General features: G+C 49.5%; 1 protein-coding gene and 1 pseudogene across 2 annotated transcripts; one reads left to right on the forward strand and one right to left on the reverse strand.

Moving 5' to 3' along the window:
- Positions 1–9,596: 9,596 nt before the first annotated feature.
- On the reverse strand, positions 9,597–10,548 carry LOC309683972 (olfactory receptor 6M1-like; annotated as a pseudogene). The gene has a single exon. The product of its transcript is annotated as an olfactory receptor 6M1-like (transcript).
- Positions 10,549–12,402: 1,854 nt separating this feature from the next.
- Positions 12,403–13,341, forward strand: LOC309683973 (olfactory receptor 14J1-like; the record flags this gene model as incomplete). The annotated part of the gene is made up of 1 exon (XM_082499939.1): positions 12,403–13,341. One exon carries the CDS (start codon positions 12,403–12,405, stop codon positions 13,339–13,341), a length of 939 nt encoding a protein of 312 aa, XP_082356065.1.
- Between the last annotated feature and the right edge of the window lie 7,350 nt (positions 13,342–20,691).

Raw genomic sequence — 20,691 nt, forward strand, 5'->3', positions numbered from 1 at the left:
GAATCACACAGAATCACAGAATTATCAGAATTGGAAGAGACCTCTAGAGATCATCTAGTCCAACTCCCCTGCTAAAGCAGGATTGCCCAGAGCACATTACTCAGGACTGCATCCAGGCGGGTCTTGAAAATCTCCAGGGAAGGGGACTCCACAACCTCCCTGGGCAGCCTGTGCCAGTGCTCTGTCACCCTCACCGTAAAGAACTGTTTCCGTGTATTTGAACGGAACTTCCTGTGTTCTAACTTGTGCCCATTGCCCCTCATCCTGTCACTGGGAACCATTGAGAAGAGCCTGGCTCCATCCTCCTTCAACCCACCCTTTAGATACTTGTACGCCATAATAAGGTCTCCCCTCAGCCTTCTCTTCTCCAGGCTAAAGAGTCCCAGCTCTCTCAGCCTTTCCTCATAAGGGAGGTGCTCCAAGCCCTTAATCATCTTAGTTGCCCTTCGCTGGACTCGCTCCAGCAGTTCCCTGTCCCTCTTGAACTGGGGAGCCCAAAACTGGACACAGTATTCCAGTCGTGGCCTCACCAGTGCAGAGTAGAGGGGGAGAATGACCTCCCTCGACCTACTGGCCACACTCTTCCCTATGCAGCCCAGGATTCCATTGGCCTTTTTGGCGACAAGGGCACATTGCTGGGCCATGGATAATTTACTGTCTACCACAACCCCCAGATCCTTCTCCTCCGAGCTACTTCCCAGCAGGTCCGCCCCTAACCTGTACTGGTGCCTAGCATTCTTCCTCCCCAGGTGCAGGACCTTGCACTTGCTTTTGTTGAACCTCATTAGGTTCTTCTCTGCCCAGCTCTCCAGCCTGTCCAGGTCACGCTGGATGGCAGCACGGCCCTCTGGGGTGTCAGCCACCCCACACAGTTTGGTATCATCAGCAAACTTGCTGAGGATACACTCTGTCCCCTCATCCAGGTCATTAATGAATATAATGAACAAAATTGGACCGAGTATTGACCCCTGGGGGACACCACTGGTTACAGGCCTCCAACTAGACTCTGTGCCGCTGATCACAACCCTCTGAGTTCTGTCCCGCAGCCAACTCTCAATCCACCTCACTGTCACCTCATCCAGCCCATACTTCCTCAGCTTCCTAATGAAGATGTTATGGGAGACAGTGTCAAAAGCCTTGCTAAAGTCAAGGTAGATGACATCCACGACTTTCCCCTCATCCAACCAACCAGTTATAACATCACAGAAAGCTATCAGATTGGTCAAGCATGATTTACCCTTGGTAAATCCATGTTGACCACTTCCAATAACTTCCTGTTCCTCAACGTGTTTGGAGATGACATCCAGAATGAGTTGCTCCATTACCTTCCCAGGGACAGAGGTTAGACTAACTGGTCTGTAGTTCCCTGGGTCCTCCTTCTTGCCTTTTTTGAAGATTGGAGTGATGTCAGCCTTCCTCCAGTCCTCAGGCACCCCTCCTGTTCTCCATGACCGTTCAGCACTCGCGGATGCAAAACTTCAAACTGGAATTGATGAGGAAGGGAGGGAATGACCAACAGTCATATGAGGAAGTGATGGGTGTCAATGACAGGAAAGGGTCTTGCAGGATGGTAACAAAAGGGGCATGGTAATCAACAGAGCAGTACTGATGGGGAATCACCCAAACATACACATCTCTAAGGAGACATGATGGAAGGGCTCCCACGCCCTTTCTGGGAGATCAGCATGACTGGACACCTCTTTGGGGGTCTTGCACAGTAATTCTCACAGCATGGAGAACAAACAAGAGGAATTAGAATTCGGCGTGCAGTGACAGAGTTACAGCCTCATTTGCGTAGCACAGACATGGCGCGTAGCGCACACAACTGAAGTGCTGCAGTGGATAGATAGAGGCTCTTTAGAAGGACAAACCATGAAGAGGAGGAGTGGGAGGAGAAGGAGTTGCCCTTCATAGAATCATATAACCATTGAAAGGTTTAGTTTGGAAGGCACCTTAAAGATCATGTAGTTCCAACATAGCTGCCATGGGCAGGGACACCTCCCACTAGACCAGGTTGCTCCAACGCTATCCAACCTGGCCTTGAGCACTTCCAGGGATGAAGCCTCCACATCTTCCCTGAGCAATTTGTTCCAGTGCTTCACCACCCTCACAGTGAAAATTTCTTCCTAATATCTCATCTAAATCTCCCCTCTTCCAGTTTGAATCCATTCCTCCTCATCCTATCACTACATGCCCTTGTGAAAAGTCCCTCTCCAGCTTTCTTATAGAGGCCCTTCAGATATTGGAAAATTTCTGTAAGGACTCCCTGCAGTCTAGTCTCTTCTCCAGGCTGAACAACCCCAACTCTCTCAGCCTGTCCTCATAGGAGAGGCGCTCCAGCCCTCCGATCATCTTTGTGACCTCCTCTGGACCTGCTCCAACCGGTCATGAGAGAGAGCAGCGGGAATGTCTGGATCTGTGCCTGGGGAGAGATGATGAGTCAGCTGAGAACAAATGAGTTAGTGGGCAGAGACATATGGGTGAGGTAGTGGGTGTCTTCTCAAAAGTAGCGGGAAGATTAAGGAAGATGATTGAGGAAGATTAAGTCTTTCTTCAAGTGATCGTGGGCCATGCTCTCATGGGGAACATGCTCCAGTTTCATCTGGGAAAAAAAATGAAGGGCAACAAGAAAGGATGCTACAACTATGTCAACAGCAAAGGGAAGGCTTGGGAAAACATGAGACCACAGCTGAATGGGGTGGGAGCCCTGGTGACACAGGACATCGACCAGGCTGAGGGATTTGATGCCTTTTTAACCTCACTCTTTGCTTCTTAGATGAGCCTTCAGTAATCCCAGACCCCTGAGACTAGAGGCAAGGGTCAGATCAAGGATCATTTACCTTTTCACAGAATTGCTGAATGGTTGAGGGTGGAAGAGACTACTAAATGTCATCTGGTCAACACCTTTTCTACGGCAGGGCACCTCGTGCCAGTTGTCCAGGATCATGTCCAGATGCCTCTTGAATATCATCAAGGATGGAGAATCCACAACCTCTCTGGGGAACCTGTGCCACTCCTCAGTTCAACAACATTACCTGATGTTCAGAGCTGTGTTTCAGCTCGTGCGAATTGGCTCTGATCCTGTCACTGAACAGCACTGAAAAACATCTTAGAATCATAGAATAGCAGGTTGGAAGGGACCTCAAGGGTCATCTGGTCCAACCTTTCTTGGCAAAAGCACAGTGTCAATTAGATGGCCCAGCACCCTGTCCAGCGGAATTTAAAAGTGTTGTCCTGGTTTGAGGTGAAGCAGAACGGGTTTCCTGTTCAGGAACTTCACTTTTTAGCTGAGCCTCTTCTAATTACTGAAATTAACAGCATATTGTGCAGACACAGCTTTCTCTCAGAGTGGTAAGACTCTGCTTACCTGTGTTTATAGTTGAGGCCAAGGAAAGCCATGTAGAGAGGCTCCTGCTTATACTTATTGCTATAACATCCACTTTGTTGCTTGCCCTGTTGGAGGGTCGGAAGCCGAAGAGCATAGAGGGTCCCACCTGTTGAGAGGAGCGGACAGGACAGATGACCCAAAACTGACCATCGGGGTGTTCCATCCCATCTGCCTTATGCTCAGTACGAAAGCTGAGGGATCAAAGGGGTCAGTCTTTCTACAATGGCCTACATCCGAGAAGGACTCTGTTCGTCTGCCTTTGATCCCAGTGCTGAATCCAGATCCAGAATCCAGTTCGCATCCATTGCTGAGTCCAGTCTGGGACTTCCCCAGTCCCACCACTGATGGGATTGTCATCCTGGGAGCTTGATAGGGTTTTGTATCTATTTCATTATTGCCTTTTAATTTCATTATTAATATTCAATTAAAGTAGTTTAGTTGCTTCTAAACTCATAACTCTCTCTCTTTCTCCTGCCTCTCTTTGAAGAGAGGTTGGGGAGGGCACATGTTGTTCCGCCCAGTGGCTGGTTCAGCCCAAATCTCAGCATACGTATTGGTGCCCAGTGTGGGCCTTGAGCAGGGCCCGACCAGAGCTGTGATAGATTGGCTGAATAGTTTGAATTCCAGCTTGCCCAGAGATTAGAACAGACAGCTCACATCACGTCGTTCTTAAATGAAATGTTATATTCCACCTTTAGAGAGCTTTGTTTGTTCTTAACTGAGTCAACTCCGTTTAACCTGCCGACTGTGTTGCATAGTTTATTTACTCTTTGTGGTTTTATGCAAAAGTTTAAATGCACTGTTTTTTTGTGGTTCACAATTCAGATGTATATAATTACTTGGATAACGGCTCTACCTGCACATCACAGAATCAGAATCATAGAACGACAGGGGTCGGAAGGGAGCCCTGGAGATCTTCCAGTCCAACCCCCCTGCCAGGGTAGGTACACCTACAGCAGGTTGCACAGGATGGTGTTCAGGTCGGTTTGGAATGTCTCCAGAGCCTGAGACTCCACCACCTCTCTGGGCAGCCTGTGCCAGTCCTCTGCCACCCTCAAAGTAAAGTTCCTCCTCATGTTTAGACGGAACTTCCTATGCTCAACTTTGTGCCCATTACCTCTTGTCCTGTCACTGGGCACCACTGAAAAAAGACTGCTCCCATCCTCCTGCCACCCTCCCTTTAAGTATTTATAAGCATTATAAGATCCCCCCTCAATCTTACCTTCTCCAGACTAGAAAGTCCCAAGTCCCTCAGCCTTTCCTCATAAGAAAGATGTTCCAATCCCCTAATCATCTTCGTAGCCCTTTGCTGGACCCTCTCCAGCAGATCCCTGTCCTACTTGAACTGGGGAGCCCAAAACTGGACACGGTACTCCAGATGTGGCCTCACCAGGGCAGAGCAGAGGGGAAGGATGACCTCCCTCGACCTGCTGGCCACACTCTTCTTGATGCACCCCAGGATGCCATCCACCTTCTTGGCCACCAGGGCACATTGGTGTCTCATGGTCATCCTGTTGTCCAGCAGGACTCCCAGGTCCTTTTCCACAGAGCTGCTCTCCAGGAGGTCAGCCCCCAACCTGTACTGCTGCATGGGCTTATTCCTCCCCAGGTGCAGTACCCTACACTTGCCCTTGTTGAATTTCATACAGTTTCTCTCTGCCCAACTCTCCAGCCTGTCCAGGTCATGCTGTAAGGCGGCACAGCCTTCTGGTGTGTCAGCCACTCCTCCCAGTTTTGTGTCATCAGCAAACTTGCTAATGGTACACTCTATCCCTTCATCCATGTCATTGATGAATATATTGAACAGGACTGGATCCAGTACTGACCCCTGAGGGACACCACTCGTTACTGACTTTCAGCTAGACTCTGCACCACTAACCACAACCCTCTGAAATCTACCTGTCAGCCAGTTTTCAATCCACCCCACTGTCCATTCATCTAACCCATACTTCCTAAGCTTGCCTGTGAGGATGATGTGGGAGACACTATCAAAAGCCGTGCCGAAGTCAAGGTAGACAACATCCACTGCCCTCCCCTCTTCCACCCATCCAGTCACCCCATCATAGAAGGCTATCAGATCAGTCAGACATGACTTCCCCTTGGTGAATCTGTGTTGACTACTTCTGATAACCTTCTTTTCTTCCAGGTGCTTTGAGATGACACCCACAACAAGCTGTTCCATCATCTTTTCAGGGATGGAGGTAAGGCTGACCGACCTGTAGTTTCCCGGGTCATCCTTCTTGCCCTTTTTGAAGACTGGAGTGACATTGGCTTTCCTCCAGTCCCTCAGGCACCTTACCTGTTCTCCGGGACCTTTCAAAGATGATGGAGAGCGGCCCAGCAATGACTTCCCTCAGCTCCCTCAACACTCAAGGGTGAATCCCATCAGGCCCCATGGACTTCTGGATATCCAGTTTATCTAACTGATCTCTAACTTGTTCCTCATCAACCAAGGGAAAGTCTTGCTTTCTCCAGACTTTCTCCATTACCCGCAAAATCTGGGTCTCCCAAGGAGTGGCCAGAGCAGTGAAGACAGAAGCAAAGGTGGCATTCAGCAACTCCGCCTTCTCTGCATCATCTGTCACCACGGCACCTGTCTCATTCAACAGCGGGCCCACATTTTCCCTAGTTTTCCTTTTGTCTCCTATATACTTAAAGAAACCCTTCCTGTTGGCCTTGACATCCCTTGCCAGGTTCAGTTCCAAGGCTGCCTTGGCTTTCCTTGTTTCCTCCCTGCATACCCTGACAGCATTCTTATACTCTTCCCAAGCGGTCAGCCCCTTTGTCCACCCATTGTAAATTCCCTTCTTGCACCTGAGCTTTTTCAGAAGGTCCCTACTCAGCCATGCAGGTCTCCTTCTTCCCTTGCCTGATTTCTTGCTCTTCGGGATGCACCGATCCTGAGCTTGGAGGAAGTGAGCCAGCTCTCTTGAGCCCCCCTTCTCTCTAGAGCCCTCCCCCATGGGATTTGTCCAAGCAATTCCTTGAAGCAATCAAAGTTAGCCTTCCTGAAGTTTAAGATTTCAACCCTACTTGTCATTTTGTGTATACTGCACTTAATCCTGAACTCAATCTTCTCATGATCACTGCAGCCCAGTCTGCCCCCAACCTCAACAGCCTCCACCAGTCCTTCTTTGTTTGTCAGTACTAGGTCCAGTAGTACACCTCTCCTGCTGGGCTCCTCCACCACCTGAGTCAAAAAGTTGTCATCAATGCACTGGAGGAACCTCCTGGACTGTACATGCCCAGCTGTGTGGCCTTCCCAGCAGATACCAGGGTAGTTGAAGTCCCCCATCAGAACCAAGGCCTGTGATTGTGAGGCAATTCTCACCTGTCTGTAGAAGGCCTCATCAACTTCCCCATCCTGATCAGGTGGCCTGTAATAGACACCCACAACAGTGTCTCTCATATTACCCTGCCCCTTGATCCTTACCCACAAGCTCTCAACTGGCTCTTCGTCTGCTCCCAGGGAGAGCTCGATACATTCCAGTTGCTCTCTGACATAAAGAGCGACTCCACCACCTCGCCTCGCTGGCTTACCTTTCCTAAAGAGAACATAGCCCTCCATCACAGCGTTCCAGTCATTTGAGCACCACGTCTCAGTAATTGCAATGAGATCATGGTCCTGTGACCGCACGCAGACCTCTGACTCCTCTTGTTTATTCCCCATGCTGCGCTCATTAGTGTATAGGCATTTCACAAAAGCCAATGAGTGTATAGTTTTTGCCCTTGAGGGGTGGTGGGCCTTCCAATCCTCAAAAATACCAGCACTCTGCCCCACAAGTGCTCAGCTACTACCCCCAGGCGCCTCTCTATCGAGCCCAGTCACATGCCCACCCCCCTGCCAATTGACTTTAAAGCTCTCTCAGTGAGCCCTGCTAACTCTAGTCCAAGACCCCTTTTCCCCTGTGAGACAGGCTTTTCCCATCTGCTGCCAGCAGGCCCGGTGTTCTGTAAATCGGGCCGTGATGAAAGAACCCAAAACCCTACTGGTAGCACCAAGTTTGGAGTCAGTCATTGACCTGCTGGCTCTTCCTGTTAACCCCCTCATCACTCCCTGCAACAGGAGGGATAGAAGAAAACAAGACGGGCTCCCGATCCCTTAACCAGTCGTCCCAAGGCCCTGAAATACTTCTTCATTGCCCTTGGCGTTCTTCTTACTACATCATCACTGCCTACCTGAAAAAATAAAAGGGGATAATAATCCGATTGCTGCACCAGGGTTGCCTTCCTTTAGAGAGCGGCCCAGCTCTTGCTGCTCCCTGTCAGGGGAAGACTGTCTTCTGATCAAGTGTCAACATTCTTAAGAGAAAACCTGCACCTGACCTCATCATCTGGCCTCACTTCTCATTCTCCAGGAAGAAAATACCCACAATGGTATTTAGGAAGTATAACTCATCCCACTTAATGTGGACAACTGAAATCACTCTAGAAGCATTGGTTTCCTTTTACGGACCATCTTCTTTCATCCAGGTGAACACATGCTCCCCTGGGCCAATGGAAAAAAAAAAAAAAGAATTAGAAAAAGGGTGACTCATCAGAGGTGCTCTGCACAGATGAACCCAAAAGCAATGGATTGCCCTCAGGAAGTCTCCCTGCATTGATCACAGCAGAAGCATAGAACAGTTCAGACTTTGCAACCATCTCCACGGTGTATACAGTTACCTGAAACTAACCGTATCCCCTCCGTTCTTGAGCTATGTGCAGGTATCACTTCTGTTTCTCCTCCCCCTCACAACTGCCTTCCTGGCTCTGCAAACAGGGCTCAACGTGCACTCACCCAGAATAAATCATCAGGAGCTTGCCTTCATACAATGACTGGATAAAACAAAGACATGTATAAGAACGTTTACGTTTTCCTCTGTGTGCCACAGGGATTTGGATCTCATTAGGGTTTCCTGTGCTTGCCCAAGAGTCATACTGCTCTCTGCTCACACAACATTCTTGAAGAACAATATACAACTCCAGGAGCGGCTGATAGATGTTGCCTCTGCCTTCACTTGCAGCACAGTGTAGGCCTCGGCAGGTAACTTACTGTTCTCTCATGTCTCAGCTCCGGACACAGAGAAAAAACCTGAAATTGCTGCACTCTCAAAGATTGGAAGTCCAAAGTTCCTGGTGGTTGGATACTGAGGTTCTCATACCCCCAGCACACACCACAGTAGGAATACAGAGATATTAATGTGGATTTTTCCTGCCTCATTTCAGCTGTCAGATCATCAAGTCTAAATTAAGGTCAAACCTTAGTTCTGAACTTAACCTATGTTAAGATCTAAGATCACATTTAGATTCTAAATTGGACATCTGGTCTGAGGCCCTTGTCTGTGTTCAGTGGAGAGACATCTCTCAAGTGGTGAGCATGTAGTCACCCACCTCAGGACATGATGAATCACAAATGGGAAACATTTCTCTTCCCGTAAGGAGCAGAAGGCACCAAGAGGAATGGCTCAGAGAAGGTGATTTGGGAGGGATTAATCTCAGATAGTTGTTAATGTCTCCTACAGAAGCCGTTTGCAATAAGTCAGTTTCATAAATCAAAAGAAAGAGGAACTTGGATGGTAAAATGTTTATCAAGTGCTTTTAGATCATTGGAAAGACATCTCTGGTGCAGGTTGGATGGGGATTGATTTGAGCAACCTGTTCTAGTGGGAGGTGTCCCTGCCCATGGCAGGGGGTTGGAACTAGATGATCTTTAAGGTCCTTTCCAACCCAAGCCATTCTATGATTCTGTGATGCCAGAAGGTCTTCTTATGATGGTATGTTGCAGTACAGAACCTGTTATGATATTCATATCAAGAAATTTTACACTGCATCAGAATCATGTGATTCTACAGGGGGTCTACAGGAGAGCTGAGGAAGGACTTTTTTCAAGGGCACGTAGTGATAGGATGAGAGGGAATGGCTTCAAACTGGAAGAAGGAAGCTTTAGATTAGATATTAGGAAGAAATTTTTCACTTTTCCATGGGAAGGCACTGGAACAGCTTGTCCAGAGAAGCTGTGGAAACTCCATCACTGGAGATGTTTAAGGCCAGGCTGGTTGGGCTTTTGGACAACCTGGTCTAGTGGGAGGTGGCCCTGTCTATGGCAGGGGGGTTGGAACTCGATGATATTTAAGGTCCCTTCCAACCTAAACCATTCTATGACTCTATGAATCATGTGTTTGCCCTCCCCACACCTTTCTCACACATACACTTACAACATCTCTTCTTAGACAGAAAAGAAGATTTCCTGTTTCCTGAAGATTATCACACTTCTCTTCAAGCTCGCCTTGGGACCATCTTTCATCTGCTGGTTCCTCAGGCTGGAAATAAAGGGTCTCATCAAAGAAGTTATGACTGTTTTGAGAAGGGACACTGCCCTGTTATAGAAAATGTGGTGATCTGAAGGCTGGACATGCAGGAAGATGCAGCTACTGTAGCCCAAGATGACAAGGATGAAGGGAGAGAAACATGCAGAGAATGCCTTTTGCCATGAGGAAGCTGACTACAACCTAAGTATGGTACTAATGATGTACAGGTAGGACCTTGCTGTCATGCCCAGGGAGCCAAGGAGAATGATGCATGAGGTTCTGAAGGTGATCAGCTCAATAATCTGTGTTTCTGCACAGGACAACTTCATCAAAAGCACACTGTCCTAGAGGAAGTGCTCAATACCCTGCAGAAGGGCAGCCTGGCAACCGGGACAGTGGAGACACAGATGGCCAGGAAGCCTGCAGTCCACAAGCCCACCTTTAGGGCTGAAGGTAAGGCTGACTGTTCATGAACACAGGCTGCTGAAGAGGGTGGCATATGGCATCATAACGGTCGTAGGACATGACAACCAGAAGCACAAACTCAGTGCAGCCCAGAAGGCAGAGGAAGTAGCATTGAGGTAAGCAGCCTGCGTAGGAGATGGCTTTGCTCCCTATCAGCCAGTTTCCGATGGCTTTGGCTGGGATGGATGTCGTGATGAAGTTCTCCACACGGGAGAGGTTATAGAGGAAAGAATACATGGGCCTGTGGAGGTCTCCTTCAGCAAGAATGAGGGAAATGATCAGCAGGTTTCCCACTAACATCACCAGGTACGAAGGCAGGAGAGAGAATGCCATTGGGCCCTCCTGATGGCAGAGGGATGGGAAGCCCAAGAGGGGGAACTCTGTGAGAGTCGTGTGGTTCAACATTTTTTAACAATTTTTTAAAGAACCACACAACTTTGTAAAACTTTTCAAAGATTGTTAACAAGCCCCCACGGAGGCTTTGGCAGTAATGGCTCTCAGAGGGACCCATTAACACTCCAAAAAACTTTGGAGTTAACATCTGACTTCTACTTCTTGAGAGTTTTCTTCAGCTTCCTCTGTGTCTGAGGTTCATGGACTCAGCACCAAAATCACCAGAGAGGTCATTAAAATGCCTTGGGCTGCTCCTCTGCCGCTAAACTGGCCCAGGCTCCTGGGAGGGAGGAGGCTCATGGCAAGTGGGCATGCTGCAGAGAGACAGCTCTGCCCAGGAGGAGCTCCTCTGCAAAGCACAGCAGGGCAGGGTCAGAGGGCAGACGAGCGAGGCAGAGAGGGGTTAAAGGCAGTTGGGAGCAGGAGGACACTGAGAGCTCACAGAGAGAGAAATCTCCACAGCCCCTGACACGGTAAGTCTCTGGCTGCGGGGCAATGCAGCCGCAGCTCCTGCAGGGATCTCCTAAAGCTGCCATAGCCCAAAACCTACGGGATCTCGCTGCAGTGTAGAGGAGGAGGACGTGCTCCAGAGCAGGGATCCTCTGCTCACCATCAGAGGGAATGGGCACGATGGCTGCCTTCTCCCGGGGACAGCGTCAGGGCTGTGAAGGTGTGTGTGCAGGCACAGGTGCCCAGGGCTGTCCTTCTCAGCAGGGTCCCTGCACCCCAGGGGACCGTGTGCCGGGGCAGGGACTCTGCCGCCTCCCAGGGTCAGCACTCAGCCTGTCCAGGGAGCGCCCCACAGCCTGTGGCAGAAGCTGTGGGTCGAAGGATTGACCCCCGGCAGGGCAGGGCAGGGTCCTTCTGCTGTGGAGAGGCTGCTGCATGGGTCAGGTTGGCTCACAGCTCCACATCACCCCAAGAGGTTTCACAGGGGACTTCTCCAGAAGCCCATCAAGACAAGGGCTACCTGGGAGTTGTCCTGGTTTCAGCTGGGATAGAGTTAATTTTCTTCCTAGAAGCTGCTGTGGTTTGGATGTGGTATGAGAATAATATTGATAACACATTTTGTTTTAGTTGTTGCTCAGTAATGCTTATATTAAGTGAAGGACTTTTTCATCCAATAGAAACTGAGAGGGACCATAGGCAGGACAAGCTGGGCAAAGGAACGTTCCATACCATCATGCTCAGTACATAAATGGTGGGTTGGCGGGGAGCAGGAATCAGTGATCACTGCTTGGGATGGGCATCGGGTGGTAAGCACGTGTATTGTGTCACTTTTAGTTTTTGTATATACTTTTACCATTATTATTTTCTTTTCCATTACTGTTATTTTTAACTGTCTTTGTCTCAACCCATGAGGTTTCTTCTCCCTACCCTTCTGGGGAGGGGAGTAGGGGCTGGGGAGGAAGGTAGTGTACTCCAGTGTTGCCTTATTCCCCCACGGCTGAGGAGGGAACTGGCTCTGTTCATATCACTACAGTTTTAAGACATCCAGGACTTTCCTTGAGGTTTTCCTGCAGGAATATGCTGAGCAGCTCCACACTTCATTACAAGTGGATGACAAATGATGTAATGAGTGAATTTCAGAAGCTGTCACGCCCTTTTCCAAATCCCTGCTGCTGTGGAGCAGGGATGACTCCTTGGGAGCCCACAAGCAGCTCCCAAGCCCACAACTTGGACAGCACAAACCAGAGCTCCAACACGGGAGATTCAAAAAGTCCTTAGAAAAAAGGAGAGACGCGGTGTGTGTTTTCAGGGGTTGAGGATTTGAAGGGCAGGGAATGGGAAGAGATTTGCTCAGAGCTGCCCTGAGTTGTGAGTGTGCTTTCTCAGTCAGCAGTACCTCGTGAATCAAGGCATCAGATGTCCAACGGCAGCTCCATCACCCAGTTCCTCCTGCTGGCATTCGCAGACACACGGGAGCTGCAGCTCTTGCACTTCTGGCTCTTCCTGGGCATCTACCTGGCTGCCCTCCTGGGCAACGGCCTCATCATCACTGCCATCGCCTGCCACCACCGCCTCCACACCCCCATGTACTTCTTCCTCCTAAACCTCTCCATCCTCGACCTGGGCTGCATCTCCACCACTGTCCCCAAAGCCATGGCCAATTCCCTCTGGGACACCAGGGCCATCTCCTATGGGGGATGTGCTGCACAGGTATTTCTCTTTGTATTTTTGATCTCATCAGAATATTATCTTTTGACTGTCATGGCTTATGACCGCTACGTGGCCATCTGCAAACCTCTGCACTATGGGACCCTCCTGGGCAGCAGAGCTTGTGTCCACATGGCAGCAGCTGCCTGGGGCAGTGGGTTTCTCAATGCTCTGCTGCACACTGCCAACACGTTTACAATTCCTCTCTGTCACGGCATTGCCTTGGACCAGTTCTTCTGTGAAATCCCCCAGATCCTCAAGCTCTCCTGCTCAGACTCAGACTATCTCAGGGAACTAAGGCTTCTTCTGTTTAGCACCTTTTTTACTTTTGCATTTTTTCTTTTCATTGTGCTGTCCTATGTGCAGATCTTCAGGTCCGTGCTGAGGATGCCCTCAGAGCAGGGACGGCACAAAGCCTTTTCCACGTGCCTCCCTCACCTGGCTGTGGTCTTCCTGTTCATCAGCACTTTAATGCTTGCCTACCTGAAGTCCCCCTCCATCTCCTCCTCAACCCTGGATTTAGTGGTGTCATTTCTGTACTCAGTGGTGCCTCCAGCAGTGAACCCCCTCATCTACAGCATGAGGAACAAAGAGATCAAGGATGCCCTGAGGAAACTATTGCCATATACTCTATTTCAGCATCAATGAGATAACTGTCTGTCTCCTATGACTCCCAGCATATTCACAGAATACAGCAGGATGATCTCTTGTTCATAAGCTTCTCTTTTTCTTTCTTTCTTTCTTTCTTTCTTTCTTTCTTTCTTTCTTTCTTTCTTTCTATTTCTTTCTTTTTCTTTTTCATTTTCTATCTTTTGTATTTCGTTCTTTCTTTTTCTTTTTCTTTTTCTTTTTCTTTTTCTTTTTCTTTTTCTTTTTCTTTTTCTTTTTCTTTTTCTTTTTCTTTTTCTTTTTCTTTTTCTTTTTCTTTTTCTTTTTCTTTTTCTTTTTCTTTTTCTTTTTCTTTTTCTTTCTTGTCTTTCTTTTCCTTTATTGCTTCCATCCTTTCTCTGTTTTGCTCTTTTTTTCTTGATTCATTTCTCTTTCTTTCTCTCCTTTTTTCCTTCGTTTCCTTGTTCATTCGCTCAATCTCTTATTCATTCATTGGTTCCTTCTTTCCTTCTTTCTTTCCTTTCTTACTTCTTCTCCTCTATTCTCTCTTTCTCTCTTTCTTCTCTCTATCTCTTTCTCTCTTTGTTAGACCTGTGGTAATATTATTCCTAATCTCACTTCTTAAGTAAGCATTTAGGTGTATTTTCTTGCCCAGTGACCTGGTATACATGAGAAGCCAGATTCCCTCTGTAATTGAAACAAAATAGAGGCGGCAGCAGGAAATCAAGTTTTAAAAACCCTGTTTCTGAAAACGTTCCTGGAGCTGTAAGCAAGCAGAAGGCCAGGAGTGTCCCGCTGGAGAAGGATTCATGATAACCTGTTGTACTGGCTTTTGATGAGATAATTTTTTTTATAGTGGCTAGTATGGGGATATGTTTTGGATTTGTGATGGAAACAGTGTTGATAATATGGGGATGTTTTAGTTATTCCTGAGCAGGGTAACACAGCATCAAGGCTTTTTCTGCTCCTAGTTCCCTGAGAGCAAGTAGGCTGGGGGTGCACAAGAAGTTGGGAGGGGACACAGCTGGACAGCTGACCCCAACTGACCGGAGGGATATCCCATACCATATGACATCGTGATCAGCAATAAAACCTGGGGAAAGAAGAAGGAAGTGTGGGACGTTTGGATTTATGGCGTTTGTCTTCCCAAGTAACCATTACGCTTTCCTGGAGATGGCTGAACACCTGCCTGATGTTTGGAAGTACTGAAGGAGTTCTTGATTTTGCTTTGCTTACCCACACAGCTTTTGCTTTACCTATTAAACTGCCTTTCTCTCCACCCTTGATTTTTCTCAGGTTTGTCCTTCCGATTCTCTCCCCCATCCCACCCAGGGGGGAGGGAGCCAGGGGCTGTGTGGTTCTTCGCTGCCTACTGGGGTTAAACCATGACACCTCTTTGAAACATCACACACCAGATTTAGTGCAGCACTCAAATGCAGAGGCACTGGAAATACCCCACGGTCCTACCAAGCCCCTTCCTTGGCCATAGGCCCATCAGGAAGTGGAAGCTGGAAAGGGGCTCATCGGCAGTGATCCCTGTCCGTCTGAGTCTGCTTCCCACCCTGACCATCACAGCCAGTGCAGGGGCACCCCGTAGACCCAGGGCACCACAGTCCTCACCCACTAAAGAGCAGCACTTTAGCTCAGGGCCCTGTGGGGAGCATGGGCAGGGGTGCAGAAACAGCCGGCCAGGCCAGCACGGACACACTCACATGGGAAAAGGCTTTCTGTGATCAGGGGTGTCCCAGGAGAGGAGCAGGAGACCATGTGTGTGAAGGGGATGAAGACAAAGAGCAACCCATTCCCATGTGTCCAACTGGGGCAGGCTGCTGTGCCGCTGGCAGAGCAGGAGCTCCAAAAGGAGCCCCAGGGCAAGGACCCTCCTGCTGTCCTGGGGAGCGGGGCTGGCACAGGGGGGCTGCAGGCTGCTGGTGAAGGGCACCTCCTGGGCCTGACAGCAGGAGAGGCACTGTCACAGACCTCTCTTTCATCCTTCCACGTCCAGCCTGCAGCCCTGGGGCTGATGGGGAAGCTGAGAGCCCTCTCTGCCCCCCAGCACCTGCTGTGCCCTTCCATGGGGCTGTGGGCTGAGTGCCCAGCGCTCTGCAGCACCTTGCAGCAGGCACTGCCGTGGGGTCAGCCCAGACTGGGCTGCTCTGCTGGGCTGGGAAGATGGCAGGGGAGGTGGGGAGAGCAGGGGAGGGCCTGGGCTGAGCTGGAAAGTGCCTGGGAGAGGAAAATGCCAGTGCAGAGCTCAGCTGTGTGAGTATGAAGGTTGGGTGCACACAGCAGTGTTCTGCCAGGCCTTCTGGCAGAGACATGAAGGACCAGGAGAGCAGGACCTGGTCTGTGCCATGGTCCCTGGACACACCAGGGAAGCTGCCCCAGGGTACTCATCACCAACCAACCCCTCACAGCTGCCACTGCCAGCAATAGCCACTCACTTCAGCTCAGAGAGGTGGTTTGTGCCTCCACAGAGGGACATAAAGTGACCAGATCAGAAGATTTTTCTTGCATTACAGACTTATGAATACACATTTTCTGTGTGTGACGGGATGAACTTAAGTGAACACAAGTGCCATCAGCCCCTCCTGGGAATGTCCTCTTGTGGGAAATTGAGTTTCTTGAGATCACTTCAGTGTGTGAGTAACAACCCCTGGTAACCACCACTGGGATGTGTGTCCTTGCATGTAGGTCATAAGGACATAGAGCTATAAGATCTCCAAATGGTTCAGGTTAAAAGGACCTTTAAAGGTCATCCCATCCAATCCCCTTGCAACCAGCAGGGACAGCTTCCACTAGATCAGGCTGCCAAAAGCAATTTCCAGCATGAGTCTGAACACTTCCAATGATGGGGCATCCACAACTTCTCTTGGCAACCTATTCCCCTGTCTTACCACCATCATCATAAAATATTTCTTCCTCATGTCCCATGTTATCCCTCCTTCTTTCAGTTTAAACCCCTCGCCCCTTGCCCTGTCACTCTCGGCCCTGGTAAAACATCTGTCTTTCTATAAGCCCCCTTCATATCCTGAAAGGCCACAAGAAGGTGTCCCTGGAGCCTTCCCTTCTCCAGGCTGAAAAACCCACACTCACTGCAGCCTTTCTTCACAGGAGAGGCCTTCTCGGCCTCACATCTTTTTTGTGGACTGTACTAACACGTCTACATCTTTCTTGTGCTGGGGACACCAGAGCTGGACACAGTACACCAGGTGGGGTCTTGCAAGAGCAGAGTGCATGGGGAGAATCACCTCCCTCGACCTACTGGCCACGCTTCTTTTGATGCAGCCCGGGATACAGTTGGCTTTATGGGTTGCAAGTTGATATCGGAGGGTAATGATCAATTTTTCCCTCACCAGTGTCCCCATTTCCTTCTCTGCAGGGCTGCTCTCAACCCATTCATCCCTGTCTCTACTGATGCTGGCGATTGCCTCAACCAAGGTGCAGGACCTTGCCCTTGGCCTTGAACTTCTTCAGGTTCACATGCCCCCACTCCTGCGGTCACTCAAGGTCCCTCTGGATGGCATCCCTTCCCTCTAGCGTTATCAACTGCACCCCTCAGCTTGCTGTCATCTGACCACCTGCTGAGGGTGCACTCAATCGTACTCTCTATGTCATTGATGAAAATATTCAATAGTACTGGTCCCCTTGAGGGACACCACTTGTTACTGGTTTCCACTTTGCACATTGAGCTATTGACTGTATTGGACACCACCATCCAGCACACTCCTTACCTTTCTACCAGTCCATCCATCAGATCCATTTCTCTCCAATTTACTGTCAAGAATGTTGTGGGGCACCATGTCTAAGGCCTTACAGAAGTCCAGGTAGATGACATTACTTGCTCTTTCCTTTCCCACAGATGCAGTCACTCCATTCTAGAAGGCCACTAGATTTCTCAACCATAACATGCTTTTAGTGAAGCCTTGAGGGCTGTCTAGTCACCACCCTGCCTTCCATCGGTTTCGACATATCTTCCAGGAGGACCTGTTCCCTGACTGTACCAAGTACAGAAGTGAAGCTGACTGGTCAGCAGTTCCCAGGGTCCTCGTTTTTACCCTTTGTAAAAATGGGCCTGATGGTTCCAGTTTTCCAGTCACTGGGGACTCCAGCTGACTGCCATGATGTTTGAAATATGATGCAGAATGGCTTGAAAACTGCATCAGTCAACTCCCTCGGGACCCTAGGATTTATTGAGTTGGGTCCCGTGGACTTATGTACGTTCAGGTTCCTTAGGTGACCTCAAACCTAATCTTCTGCTACAATGGGAGGGATTTAATTCTCCCAGTCCCTGCCTTGAAGTTCATGGACTTGACAGACAGGGGAGGACTGACTGCCAGGGAAAACTGAAGCAAAAAAAATGGTTGAGTAATTCAGCCTTCTCCATGTCAGCTGTCACTAGTTTTCCTGTCCCATTTATTAGGGCAGGTACATTCACTTGAAACTTCCCTTTCTGGCCAACATACCCATAGAAGCCCTTCCTAATATTCTTCACATCCCTTGTCAAATTCAGCTCCAGCTGTGCCTTAGCTTTCCTGATCCCACACACACACAACCGGGCAGCATCCCTATATTCTTTCCAGGATACATGTCCCTGCTTCCACTGTCTCTGTGTTTCCTTCTTACACTGTAGTTTCAGCAGGAGGTCCTTACTAAGCTGTGCCAGCCTCCAGCTTTGTATGCATGTTTTCTTACACGTGGCAATCAAGAGCTCTTGCGCTCTGAAGAAAACGTCCTTAAAGAGCCGCCAGCTCTGCCCAGCACCTTTGTCTTTGAGGGCAGTTTCCTCAGGGGGCCCATCCACTAACTCCTTAAACAACAGAAAGCTTGCTCTCCTAAAGTTCAGGCTCCTGATGGTACTCTTCACCAGGCCCGTACCCCTCAGGACTGCTAATTCCACCAGGGCACGATCACTGCATCCCAAGCTGCCATCAGTCTGGACCTCTCTAATTAGTTCTTCCATGTGGGTGAGCAACAGGTCCAGTGATGCTTCTCTTCTGGCCAGGCTGTCTATCACCTCAAGGAAGAAATTATCCTTGACACTCTCCAGGAGTCTCCTGGACAGCTTACAGCTTGTTGTGCTCCTTGTTCAGCAGATGTCAGGAGGACTGAAGTCCCCCAGCAGGATCAGATCCTGCGAGCACGATGCTTCCTGTAGTTGAAGTAAGAATGCGTTGTCACCAGGCTCCCCTGGGGCAGGTGCTCTGTAGGAAACACCAGACACAAGGTTTCCTTTGTTTGCTTGGCCACTGGTTTTCACCCAGAAGCTCTCAACCTGTTCATTGCTGGTTTTCCAAGACAGCTCTATGCAGTCAATCCAGTCTTTTACATGGAGGGCAACCCCCCACCCCTCCTTCCTTGCCTGTCCCTCCTGAACAGTTTAAAGTCATCGATTGCAGTGCCCCAGTCATGCGACTCATCCCACCCCATTTCAGTGACAGCAATCAGATCAGAGCTCTCTTGCTACACAGGGCTTCCAGCTCCTCCACTTTGTTACCCAGCACACCTGCATTGGCACAGAGGCATTTCAGCTGTGCTATGGATTATGTCACCTTTTTAGAGGAAGATGCCCTAATTCCTTTGAGGCATTTCACAGGGGTTTCCCTGGTGGTTCCTAATACATCAGCAGCCCCTGGCTCTTCTCTGCAGCAAGAAACTCCACCCCCTTCTCCCACTAAGCCTAGTAAGTCCTTGTGAGTCTTGTGAGCTTGTTGGTGAAGGCCCTACTTGTCCCACTTGGTCAGGTGAATCTCATCAGCTCCCAAAAGATCCACCTACTCAAAGCTCTCTCCATGATCACAGAAGCCCAAACCTTGAGTGTGACACCAGCAGCCACAAAGCCAGGCATTCACCTGTTGGGTTTCTCTCCCCCTTCTGAAGCCCCTTCCTCTGACTGGGAGGAGAGAGAACACCACCTGTGCTCCTGATCCTTTTAGCATTGCTCTGTGGGACATGTAGTGTCTTCTGGTGGTTCTCAGTTTCCTTCTGGCAGTATCATTAGTCCCTATGTGGAAGAGGAGTGAGTGAAAACCTGTAGGGTTCACCAGGCTCAGCAGCCTCTCAATGACATCGCAAATGTGAGCTCCTGGTAGGCAGTAAACTTCTCCAGAGAAACTGTCTGGAAGGCAAATGGTTGCTTCGGTGCTTCTCCATAAGGAATCCCCAATTACTAATACTTTATGTGCTTTCTGGTGGCACTGGTTCTAATGCGGGTGGGTGGGTGGATCAGCTTTGCACGGTCGGCTTTTCCTGAATCCTGCCCATTACTCACCTGCTCTTCATTCTCCATCCCCAGAGCATCACATCTGCTACACAGGGGCACTTCAGGGGAAGGGGGAAGGTTCCTCCTGCCCTGACCAGAGACAAGGGACCAATCTCCTTCCTCTCAGGACTTACTTGTGTCAGTCAGCCTGAGGTGGAATTCAGGCTTACCCTCCCCTTGGGCAGCATTAAGGCAGGGCTGGTGCTCAGCGTGGCACAGCGCACAGGACCACTAATCCATCTCTCCCTCACGTTCCCGGATACTGCACTGCCTGTTGAGCTCCTCTGGTAACACACCTACTGGTTTGAGGAGCTCTTCCAGCTGGGCACACTTGCAGCTATGATGGCCATTGCTTACTAGCGGGACTTCCAGGTGCTGGAGCTCCATGCAACCTGAGGTCTGGACAGCTATTTCAGTCCCTGGGTGTTCTTTTTGGGTGGAGGTGACAGCATAGGAAGCCTTTAGAGCTTCTGCTTGCATTTCAGCCTCCGCCTTGCACTTGTGCTGCCTGGACAGGTAGACACCATTTTATTTGACCAGGACACAGTCTCTTTGAAGTTCCCAGGAAAAATGGCTCTTTTACATCGAAAATGGTTATATGTGGCGTCCTGTGGTTTGAACTGGCCGTGGGGACCAATGCACCGCACAACTCTTGGCTGACCCCTCTTGCCAGACCTGTTGCCTCCTGGCTGGTCCCTCCACACACACAGCCCACAGGTGCCAGGGGCCCAGAAACACCCTCCGGCACCTCCGGCACCTCACAAGTTTCGACGTCCTCTCAGCATGCCGCAACAACTGCTGCTCCACTGCCACCACTGCCGCCACTGACCAACGTTTAAACTCTGGCAGGAGCCATTACTTTCAGGTTGGTGTGGCTATTTAATTCCCAAAGTGCTGCAAATGAAAGTGTCACTGAAGGTGAAATAAGTTTCAATAGCTCCAAAGTGGCTGGAGATTGTTTTTTTTTAATAAAACTTTCATTCTGGCTGGGAGCACAAGTGCCGTGGTTTAACCCCAGACAGCAGCGAAGCACCACACAGCCACGCGCTCACTCCTCCCAGTTGGATGGGGGAGAGAATCACAAGAGCAAAAGTCAGGAAATTCGTGAGTTGAGACAGGAACAGGTG

The sequence above is a fragment of the Vanellus vanellus genome, assembly GCF_965231255.1.
Source record: "Vanellus vanellus genome assembly, contig: HAP1_SCAFFOLD_35, whole genome shotgun sequence".
NCBI classification, from domain to species: Eukaryota; Metazoa; Chordata; class Aves; order Charadriiformes; family Charadriidae; genus Vanellus; species Vanellus vanellus.